The 12,255-nt window shown below is 32.5% G+C and overlaps 2 protein-coding genes across 2 annotated transcripts in view; both read left to right on the top strand.

The window, feature by feature from the left end:
* Nucleotides 1-4,866: 4,866 nt before the first annotated feature.
* The window catches only part of LOC105122242 (UPF0587 protein C1orf123 homolog), a 29,026-nt gene continuing 21,637 nt past the window's right edge, over nucleotides 4,867-12,255 (top strand). The window contains exon 1 of the mRNA XM_011021242.1: nucleotides 4,867-4,890. The gene's annotated coding sequence lies outside the window, so the exon portion shown is untranslated. The remainder of the gene's footprint in view (nucleotides 4,891-12,255) is intronic.
* ELF3 (hydroxyproline-rich glycoprotein family protein) lies at nucleotides 5,993-12,197 on the top strand. The gene is made up of 4 exons (XM_011021239.1): nucleotides 5,993-6,747; nucleotides 7,595-8,466; nucleotides 10,757-10,808; nucleotides 10,914-12,197. The coding sequence occupies exons 1-4, from the start codon at nucleotides 6,532-6,534 to the stop codon at nucleotides 11,913-11,915; spliced, it is 2,142 nt and encodes a 713-aa protein (XP_011019541.1). The 5' UTR covers nucleotides 5,993-6,531; the 3' UTR covers nucleotides 11,916-12,197.

The following is a 12,255-nucleotide window of genomic DNA, read 5'->3' as shown; positions in this document are numbered from 1 at the left end:
AGTCCAAATTAGACAAATCATTAAGGGCCCTCTCCCTCTATTCCTTTCTTTTCGTGGGTCAACCCAGAAAAAGTTATTAAACCATAACCGATCATGACCCGACACGAAACCTAACTTAATATATATATATATTAAAATATAACTGTTTTGATGAGATTTTAAGTTTATCGATTAAGTCATCTATTTTGAATTAGATTAATTCATTTAATTTTTTAAATTTAATTTGGATCAAGTCAAGTCTCAAATCGACATGATTTAAATACCCCTTTAATAAATGTTGGCAACTCCCAACTCAATGGTAGGAAATTGGAAATCATTGGAAACTTTTGTTTTTATCAACCAACCAAATAAGTTTTAATTTTTTTAGTCATGCAAAAAAAATGAGATATCATACATGATATATTCAGGTAAATCAAATGACCTATTTCAAAAAAAAATTGTTGTAGCTTAACTATTATTGGTGTCATTTTCTTTATAAGATACTGTTTATAATCTACAATTTCTAAAAGTCTTTTTTTTAAAAAAGGAATAAAGGTGAAGGAACAACTTTACATTGAAAACAATAGTGAATATCTTGAAAAATAAAATAAAAGACCATTTAAAATATATTTTATTAGCTATAATAAAATTAATATTATTAAATTTTTTTGACTCGGTATGTTAATCTCATGACTTTTTAATATAAAATCAGGTTCAAGTTGAGTTACATCAAATCAAGTGAGAGTTGACTTGGTCTAACTTGGTTGACACGGTTAAAATCTAAGTAAGATTTAGTTTGACTTTTCTTGAAAAAATCAAAACGATATCATTTTAGATTTAACTTGGCTTGCTATATGGTGAATTTATCTTTATTGATAGTTTTAGAGTTGAAAACTTCATCTGAGTTATGATTTGGTTCTCTTGTTGATTTTTCTAAACTAAGAATATTCAATTGTCTTGTTTATACTCATGCTAAGAAAGATAAACTTGGCCGAAAGTAGGAAAATATATATTCCTAGGCTATGTATTTAGGGTGGAGGAATATCAATTGTGGTGTGTTAATCACAAGTTATTTAAATTTATTACTAATAGGGATGCGACCTTTAATGAGTACATAGTGTTTCATAAGAAAAAGGATTGGTATTGATGTTGAGATTGATCAGTGCACTAGCAGCACTAGTGGAACTTGAGGTTAAAGCTTTAAAGATAGTGCAAAAATATGCTTAAATAGATTCTATTAAGAAAGTGGTGTACGATATTATTATTAAAAATATACCTGAAGAACAACCTTACAATATTGCTACAAGAAAACAAAAAAGATAAATAAAAGCATTGGTCAAGTATGATTATACTAATCTAGTTGAATTTGCCTTGAATGTTACGAAGAATCTTAATAGTCATGAGCCTTTCTCAATTTTGATTTATTTAATTAAATCTTTAATTGAATTTTAATTTTAAAAATCAATTCAATTTTACCCCAATCAATTTTTAAAATGACCCTATTTTTTAGCCTGTTTTTCGTCTTAGTGGTTTTGGATTTGTTTAATATTTGATCAATAAATTTAGAATAAAGATAAAGTTCTAGAGATAAAACTACATTGCATAGAAAATTATAAAGTTATTATAATTATAAGATTCCTATTACATTAAAATATTGTTCCTGAATATTAATGATTAATGTTTTATTAAAACTAAACATTAATTAGAATTATTGAGACTAATATATATTATGCTATTTTCTTTATAAAAAGAAGTAATTGCACCTATAAGTTGGGGTATGAAGGATACTTGAAATTAATATACATATGCTTGTTAAATGACATGTACACTTAACTACCCCACATAAAAATCTTATATGGAGAGATCATATGTGTTTATGAAAATATTCATGTGATAGTCATGTAAATGATCTTTAAATTAGAAATTGCCAAGTCATCTTATATATGAAAAATTATATTTTGATCCTACTATATGTTGGTATAATCAAGAGTAACAAGCAAACAAATATTGAGTATAATAAGAATTATGTAAAGGTATTTAAGTAATTAAAAGAGAATTCATCACCCTAAGTGAATAAAAGAAAATGTTTCACTTGTTCTTAAATAGTATTAATTATAAATTCTCATGTAAGGTCGAATAAAATTTGAAAAAAATTTTAAATCTTGGTCAAATGATCAAAGATTATGGTATTGAAAACAAATATGATTCGACATAGTAGATACACTCTATGTATGGTATTGAAAACAAATATGATTCGACATAGTAGATGCACTCTATGTTATAATGTTTAAATTAGAATATTATTGATGAATGAGAAATAATTACATTGCAAAAATTGATCACCGAAAAGTTAGGTCAAACCACTTATGAGCTTTTTAATATTTAAAAGATTATGACAGGTTGTTAAGCATTGCATTTGATCTTCAAATATAAACCAATTAATTGTTGAATTGATAATAAATTAATTTATCTAATCCTATTTTATTTATGATTGTTATTTATATTTAAGCTAATTATTAAGGAACCTGACGGGTCACGTATATAAAAATTATTATTCAGAGCTTAAAATAGAATGATTAATTAAATGTGACTTGATTGTAAATAAATTTTAGAAATTAAGCACTATAATGTAATTTAAATAGAGAATTATAGTTTTAGACCTAGAAAAATCAAGTATGAACTTGATTGAATAAATTTCTAAAATTATCCTGAAATAACATGTGATATTAATTAGAAGGTAAATTGATATTTTATCATTTATAAGATTTTTAGGTTTTTATATAAATAGAATGTTATGTTTCTTATTTTTTTTATATTGAAAAGAATACAAAAACTATGTAGGTTACATAACACCAGAAAAACACAAAAGAAAAGAGCTAGAACTCAAAAGTATGAGAATCTTTCTCTTTTAAAAGGGTTTAAAAGATTTCTTATTTTTACAAGTTGTGGTTTGCGACAACCCATCTTTTGAACAATTATTCAAATATGAAAAAACATTTAATCTTCGGGTAATTTTTTAATAAAATCTAAATAACTCTAGATTTTTCTAATAATATCTTTGAGACTCCTAAACAAATTTAAACTCACCATTTTTGCTGTGTGTATGTGTTTCGAAAAATCCAACAGTAATATCTTGGAGAAATATCTACTTTAGCTCACAAAGATAACATAGTTTAATATTATGTCTAGAATTACACTAGATATGGCTATACTAAGCCACGAGGTTGAATTTTTTATATTCAAAATGATATTTAAGTGTCGCAAGCACGTATTAAAGAAGGAAGAAAAATTTATGACTCAAGTTCTAGACTCAATTAGGTTAAGTAAGTTGGTTTATTTTAATTAAATAATTAAAAAATAGGTAGTGATAACACATGGACCAACTAAAATAAAAATTAATCATGATAATATGGAAAAAACCCTTTTTTCTAAAGAAAAAAATAATGAGCTTAATTCTTAGCCACTTAAAGATGAAAGAATGAAGTTAGGTAAAAAAAAGATAAAAAAATTAGCCCGACTCAACTTGAGTTAGCATAATTAACATTAACATTAACTTGGGTAATAAGCTCAATCCCCAACCAATTAAATGTTAAAGGATAAAATTAAAAAAAATTATACAAAAGGACCTAAAATAAAAAATAACAATTTAAAAAATGAGAATCAAAATTGAAATGAAAAACAAATTAGATGACAACCACTATTTTTTGATTGAAGGGTGAAATTAAAAAAAAAAATAAACTTAGAAAAACAACCCAAAAAAGAGAGACAATAAAAAGGGTCCAAATTGAAAAGAAAAAAAAATCAAAATTTGGGATCAAATGGTGAAATAAAAAATAAATAAGAATTGTATAAAAATGCTAAAAACAAGAATTAGAATAATGACTAAAATTAAATATTAATAACTCAAAGGAGAATTTTGAAATTTTGAATGGTCAATATAAGTTTCGAGGAGAGGAGAGAAAAAAAAGGTAAAAAAAACCCTGCCTACAATAAATTATTCTTTCGTTACCTTTATGCGTCATATCAATGGAAAGAAGATTCATCAAAATTTCAATAACATGCTAAAAGATAATTTTTTATTATTAAAATACCACACTAGCTACTTGAAGATTATGAATACTTCTTACATGTTTATGTTTACATTGTATGCGCCAACCACTTTCCATTTAAAACAATATTTTATTTTTATTAAAATATCAAATTATTTTTATTCAACTTGATAATAAAAAAAATATATATATAATGAAAAGATGAAAAAGTTTTTGAAAGCAAGTTTTAAAAATATTGCTTTTAAGGATAATAGAATTATTTTATTGTGCTAAAAACTAAAAATTATTAAAGATAATTGATTTTAAAAATATAAAAGATTAAAAAACTTTTAGATTCCATCTTTTTTTTAATGATTTTAAAGGTAATTGACTTTCTACTATATTAAAAAATAATAAAAATATAATTTTACCTCTATCCTGGTCTTGTATCTAAGTTAAATTTTATATGAAATTAAGTGAAATTTAATTTGATATGACACAATCAGCATGGCAAGTAAATTAATGACCCTATCAAAACCTTTTTTTTTTATCAGATAATGTAGTGTTAACCTTTAAAAATAAAATTTTAAAATAATATTGTTTAGATTTATCAAAATTAACCCAAAATAACTCACATAACTCATAATACATCCTTGCTTCGGGCCAAGTTTATTAAATTTGTGCATAATAATAAGCTGTCATTTAAGGCAAGGCAATGCTAAGGATAAGGAACGGAAAACAAATGGTGTAATTGCAAATTGTTAGGCACTGAGTGCAGGGACAAGGGAGGATGGTATTTCTTTTGCATGTTCGAGGGAGGCCAGTGCTCTAGAGGCAGGTGATTGTGAAGTTCCAGTCTAGAGAGAGAGAGAGAGAGAGAGAGCTAGCATGGAAATAAAATATTCATTAAACCAGAAGTTTATTATGCAAAGGTTGCTCTAATTCGGTTGAGGGCATGAGAATCTAAGGGTGCTGGTGAGATTTGCGAATTAAGGAGAAAGAAACTTCAAGATCTCCATCTTCTCTCTCGTAGCATTTTCATGATTTTTTTTTTTAATTATTAGAAGAGATATTCAACTGATCATAGATTAAATCACAAGTATAGCTTTCTTTCTATCATTAGATCTTTACCTTCTTGATTCTATTTTTTTTTTAATTTATATAGATATCTGGGTTAACTTGTATGTATTACGATTAATCCTACACCCTATTAAATACTTTGCAAACTCAATAGACATGTAAAATACGGCAGAGATGACAAACGCTCACATGAAGACTTTTAATTTTTATAAATAGTTATTATTTTGATTTTTTAATTTGTTCATATCAACTCACGTCAATGCTAAAACTTTTTAATTTTAAAATTAAATTATTTATTTATTTAAAATTAATATTTTTTTAATTTTTTCCAATCATTTTGATATATTAATATTAAAAATAATTTTTTAAAAATAAAAATTTTTTAAATAAAAAACACTTTAAAAAACAATCACACTTCTTCACCTACATTACACTAATCCCCTCTCTCTTTTACGTGGCTGTTCACATCTACAGAAGAGTATATACTTGCTTTCACGAACCGTTTAGACAAAAACAATACCCATGATGGCATGATGCTGATGTCTTGATTTTCAGAATCCATTTCCACTGGATTTCCAGCTCTTGGTTTATACGATACGATCATCAAAGTTTGAACAACTTGCACTATAGAATTTTGTATCCCCATGCTTATCCACTCCAACAATGGATTAAACACTGAAAGGGACGTTCGATATTTTTTTTTTAGATTAACGTTCGATATTATTTTTTTTAGATTAACGTTCGATATTTATTGGATTCATGTTTGCAACAGATATTAATACAAAAAGCATCAAAAAAGAAAAAGAAAAATAATTTACAAATTGGCAAGAGGCGAGGTGAATGAACCACACAATAAAGTTGTTCTCGTTCTATCCAAAAGGGGTCCACCACCTAGCACTTTTTAGCCCTTTACCCTTTTCAAAGACTATTTCGACCAATCCAATCGTTTCTCGAATCTCCTTTCCATTTCCGGTCTCTTTTAACCCTAAATGCCACACCCTTTCTGTTCTGTCCTTCCTTCTCTAATTCCTGCTTCAAAGCACGTTTTTACTCACTTATTTGGCCAAAACAAACCCTTTTGGCATCTGGGTCGCTTTGATTTTAGCTCTTTTGGAGACATGGTCTATCTGGGTACTTGAGGCTCTGTTTTATTATTAAAATATTGAGTCGGTTTTGATAAATTTGGGATATTTTGGCCTAGTGGGTTTTGATTTTGGAGGTCTCGGTTAACTGATTGGTTTTTGAGAAGAGGAACTGATTTCAGAATCTGGATCTGCGTAAATTCAGTTTTTGAAGCGGGTTTTGGTTAGAATCTTATTTTTTTTTTTTATCTTGGAGTGGTGGGTACATGGGTTATTTGGTGGGTTAATGGTGAAATTAAAACTTTTTATTAGGAGTTTGTGTGGAGTTTGAGATAGAAAGAGACAAATTGAGAGATTTGGAGATGAAGAGAGGGAAAGATTTTGATAAGATAATGGGGCCTATGTTTCCTAGGCTTCATGTGAATGATACAGATAAAGGAGGGCCTAGAGCTCCCCCAAGGAACAAGATGGCTCTTTATGAGCAACTTAGTATTCCATCTCAAAGGTTTAATCCTGATGTTTTGCCTCGTAATTCGAGTAATACTAGCGACTTAGCTCCTACAGGATCCTCAAGCCAGGTACTTTCTGATGTATTTATATCTGTTGTTATATATCATTCGATATGGATTTTTCCTCTCGATGCGACTTTTCTTGCAAGTGATGTTTATTAGAGTTGGTTCTGAGCAAGAGAAGTTCTGGTTTGGAATTAGATTTAGCAATGATCTAGAATGCTTCTGGTTCGTTAGAGTTGGTCTTTTGACTTGTTTTAATTTCATACCATGGCTGTTATATGGTTGTTGAGTGGTTTTTGGTTGTAAATTTTATAGTTTGAGGAACCCTTCACTTAAATTGGTCCTTTTCCGTGTCATGTTTAAGGTGGTTTATTTGTGTATTGTCTTTCAGAATTTCTTCTCATTAATGCTTATTAGAGGAATAAAAGTATGGTTTCTATGTGGAAAGCATGCACAAGTGGTTTAGCATTATTTTTCCTTAAGCTTGATGCTATGGTTATTGACTATGGTGAAGGAGCCAGCAAGTTATTTTCTGTTTAATGAGTAATATGACTACGTTGAACATTATTGCCATAGAAGGTAATGAATGTGTTCCATATGGTGATGCTGCTAGTTGGTATTTATGATGTCTTAACTATGAGGCATTCTTATGCCATTAGCTCCCTAGAGAGATAATGATGGTGGTTGATACTGGGTCTTTATTGAGATGTTTAAGAGTAACTTTCACCTGAGAGAAACTATTTATATTACATAATGGTTCCCTACAAGTTTCAAGCACTGGAAGGGGTTATGGTGGTCTGGTATAAACTTTTATTCTTTGGATGCGTGCATGTGACTGCTTCTTGCTTCTGTTCTCTTTTAATAGGAATAGTGGTCTTACCTTTTCTGATCGTCATGAGTAATTTATATGCAGGGCAGTGGCCTTGAAAGACATTTTCCTTACCCTCATTATGTCCCTCCTCCAACGCCCAATGATGTAGCTGAGAAATACCATTCTTGCCAGCCTGATGGGAGAAATTTGAACACTCCTGTGGCACCGCTGATGCAACGAAAGAAGGTAGGTGAAGAAGATGATTTTACAGTTCCTGTTTTTGTTCATTCCGGGAAGGGTCAAGGTCAGACTAAAATGCAGACCAGTGCTGCTCAGGAAAAACTTGCTTCCCTCTGCCCTAATTATTTGGGTCATTCATCGAGATTCCAAAATGCTGGTGATAATGATCATTTTGGCTCCACAGGTCTCAATCTGAGACGAGACACAAGTAACCAGAGTGAAGATAACCTAGAAGTGTGTGTCTCAAGTACTGATCATATAGCAAGACATTCCACAAATTTGCAAACCAGAGAAAAGAATGACATGCCTGAAGAAGGCAATGCATCTCAAAATCAGCAATATCAAAATAACCTTGTGTCTAATTTTACCAGATTACATGAAAATGATACTTGTTTGCAACAAGAGACTTCGGCTAGGTTGCAATCAAATCACAGTGAACATGGTGACCATGTTCCTGAGTCGAGGAGGCAAAAGGAGAAAATAAACATTTTTCAGCCTGGAAATGACTCTCATTTGAGGAAGGATTGTAGCAGTCCCAATGAACCTGAAATTGACAGTGAATGTTTTGGAGACAAGACTTGTGGGTCACTGCAATTCAGAAATGGAGACAAAAGCAACGATGCCTCTGAGACCTCCATGGTGGATTCTATATCAGTGTTGGATATTTCTCCAGATGATGTTGTGGGAATTATTGGTCAGAAACATTTCTGGAAAGCAAGAAGAGCAATAGCCAAGTAAGTCTTCTTGCTCATTTACTGCTACTCAAGATTTTTTCGTCATGGAAAATTCATATTTTAGGTTTGCACAGAAAGGTTTTGCTAAATGTGGTGATTGATAGCATATTCTTATATAATGGATGAAATTATTACAGGTTTTGACTTTGTAAAATTCTTGCAGTGTCATATTTTAAAAAAATGAGAACATGGAAAAATCTCATCTTGTTTTCTGTGGCCTCTCATTCCCTTTTGAGTATCTCTCATGTCAATGGGAAAGCATGAAAATATACCCTACAGACATAGCTGATTTCTTTGTCTCTACTATAGATTTTAGCGAGTTTGATTTTGATGCTCTTTCATTTTTGTGTTCTCTTAATTTGAACAATCTTTCATAAATCATATTTTTTAAAAATGAAACATGGAAAAAGCTCATCTTGTTGTCTTGGCCTTGCATTCCCCTTTTGAGTATGTCTCATGTCAAAGGGAAACACAAAAATATACTCTACAGGCATAGCAGATATCTTTGGCTCTATTATAGATTTTAGTGAGTTTGATTTTGATGCTCTTGCATTTTTATTGTGTTATCTTAATTTGAAACATGAGAGTATGTATATTCTTTCAGAATTTATGTTCATTTTTTTTTTGTTCTTCTAAAAATGGCTTTTTCTCAGAACACTAAAGTAATTTTGCTATAGTTCCAATGTTATTTGTGCCTATATATCTGTAAAAATCGCCTCTGTTCTTGGATTAGGGCAGCCTGTAATTATAGTTGTTGATTTAAGTTTACTGTAGAATTTTGGGGTTTTCCTGATAGGATTGGAAAACGTAAGGTGATGTTATTTTTCCATGGGGGAAGAGAATGATAAGTGGAATCCAGGAAGCTTCTACATTTTGTTGGTCTTGGGATTAGTTTTCTTCTTATTTAAAAAATGTAGATCTATTGTTGAAATACTACATGGAATACTGACTTTAGGAACATGGAATGATTCTTTGACTTTGAACTGAAGACTTGTAAACGTGGCTATGGTCAAGGGAGAACTCACTAGTGTGGAATCCCAGGATCTCTTCCAATCTCACATGTTTATGTGTGCAAAGGCCCTCGATAGCATTTTAATGGCGGATCATCTGACAGCAGTGAGATGGACAATACTAATTTGAGGTACTTTGTCAATGTGCCCCCGAGACTGGATCATCTCACAAATGCGCTTTTGCTTCTGCTTTTGGGATACATTCCTTTCTTGGTTTGGTGTTGCTCAATTTTCCCTGCAACTTTTTCTTTTCCATTTGTGGTACTTGAGGGCTTGGTGCAAGAAGGCAACAAGGAGTGGTAGATGATCCCAGATGATATTGCTGGGTGAGTCATGGAAGAGAGAAACTGGAGAATAACTGCTAGTGTGGGATTGTTGGTGGACTGGGTGGTGAATATAATTGTTTTGTGTTTGGTGTTTTAAGTCGGAAGATTTATGGGGCTGGGATTCCTCTTGTTTGTGCCGATCTTTTTCGTGATTTTCCTGATGTACAATTTGCACATGTACTCATTTTTTTAAAACTAAACTGGTTCTATATCTTTAAATTTAAAACAGAGTTGTAAATTATGTACTTGATGTAACTGCAAAGCTGGCTTGAGCTCGTCTATTTTCTGGACTGAATATGTTTTGAGTATGCAACTATGCTTAAGAATTTATTTACCAGAAAAATGAAGAGCTGAAAACATGTATTATTCTGAACCAAAATGTTAGTTCAGTGTGTGAAGCTTCAACATTTACATTTGGATGGCTCAGTGACTGTATTCTAGTTTTGAATTCTGTGTTGTTTCTTTCTCTTCCTCACCCTTCCCCTCCCCTTTTGTGTGTATTTCTTTTCCCATGACATTATCTTCTTGTGTTCAGTAGAATAATATGCCATTGTGGTTCTATTTGTATAGTAGTGCATAGTGATATGATTTTGCCAAGTGTTTGTAACTATAGTTGTAGAAGGCTTCAAAGTTTTGGTGGCCTCTGGTAAATAGGCATCATGGTTTTTTAGACAAAAACTAACCACTCAACTAATAAATCAAACATTAGATTTTTCATTTCCTGCAGAAAATGACCTAGGTGAACTTTTTAAAATTTTATTTGAACCAAGTGCTTGCCTGGTTTCAATTTCTGGTCTGCATTGAGGTCTTTAAAGAATAATGCGACGTTGTGCCTGGTTGTGAACAAATGTTGAGGCAAGATGATTCTGCTGTTCCTTCTATGTGCTTATCAGAACATGTTACAAACTCTTGTGGCTTTTTTCTCCTTGATCCAACTCCTGTTACTTTCTGCAGTCAACAAAGAGTGTTTTCCGTACAAGTGTTCGAGTTGCATAGACTGATAAAGGTAAGGTGGTCCATGTTAAGTAGCTTCTTCTAGCCCTGCAATGGGTTTTGTTGAGTTTATGCTTGCTTGGAAAGACAGTGCCTTTAAAAATTCTCGTTCATACAGGTTCAGCAACTGATCGCAGGATCCCCACATCTCTTGCTTGAGGAAGAGGTTCGTCTTGCCAAACCTCCTCTGAAGGGCTCTCCTTGTAAGAACCTTCCATCAGAATGTGTTGTAACACCTCCAGTTCATGTTGCCAAGCACAAAGATAATTCAGAGAACCCAAACCATAAGATGGAATGTTCTGCAGAGAATGCAGTTGAGAAGACACCCTTCACTTCTGTGAACAATGGCCAGCCTCCAAATTTCAGGCCCCATGCAGGACTGCCAACAGTTCCTATGGCTGCTGACACCAAAATGGCTCCTTGGTGTTTCCATCCGTCTCCTGGACTTCAATGGTTAGTTCCTGTAATGTCCCCCTCAGAAGGACTTGTATATAAGCCTTACACTGCCCCTGGATTCATGGGATCGGGTTGTGGAGGATGTGGACCCTTTGGGCCAATTCCCTTGACAGGCAACTTTATGACTTCAGCTTATGGGGTTCCAACATCTCATTATCATCAAGGAATTGAGGTCTCACCAGGTGCTCCTCCAGTTGATAATGCTTGCTTCCCCCCATATGGCATGCCAGGAATGAATCCAGCCATCTCAGGTTCGGCAGGGTCTGGTTCCTGTGGTCAAACTGCTCAGTTTCCAGGAGGCATTTTGAGCTCGAACATGCCACATCAAAGCTCATGTAATGAACGGACTCAAAAGAGTGAAGCTGTTTTACAAGGTAAGAAGCTTCAGGCATCTAAAAACACTTCCGTACAAGGAAGTACAGGTAGTAGTCCCAGTGGCAGAGTGCAAGGGGTTGGGACTGTTCAGGCTGCTGATGGAAGAGCTGCGCTCCCACCTTTCCCAGTGACGACTCCTTGCCCTGAGGGATCCCCTCAGCATCAAGAGACAGACCAGCTGTCAAAAGTGATCAAGGTTGTGCCTCACAATGGTAGATCTGCTACTGAATCAGCAGCTCGAATTTTCCAATCCATACAGGAAGGGAGAAAACAATATGACTCTCTTTAGCCTTGTTTTTTTGTCTGAGAACTGTTAAGACACATCAGAGTTGCTAGTGGTTGGTTATTTGCTCCTCAGTTTTTTTATTGGTATAAGGTGTAATGTACTCCTCTTTTCAGACCTGATTGGAGGCTATTTGTACGTAGATAGTCTGTAAGAAACAGCGATGTAACATGAATGTGGTGGTCTTCATGCCATTGTATACTTGCGTGTACTGTGCTGAAATAATTTTACAGAGTTACCATGGATCTTGAAAAGGAGGGTACATTATGCACTGACGACTTCCGATTCTCGCTCACATAAAAAATATTGCATTTCTAAAATTTCCTTCTTTGAAGTTGTCTTCGCT

Source organism: Populus euphratica, unplaced genomic scaffold, assembly GCF_000495115.2.
Source record: "Populus euphratica unplaced genomic scaffold, PopEup_1.0 scaffold19.1, whole genome shotgun sequence".
Lineage (NCBI taxonomy): Eukaryota > Viridiplantae > Streptophyta > Magnoliopsida > Malpighiales > Salicaceae > Populus > Populus euphratica.
The sequence above is the reverse complement of the archived record's forward strand: the minus strand, read 5'-3'. Positions and strand labels throughout refer to the sequence as shown.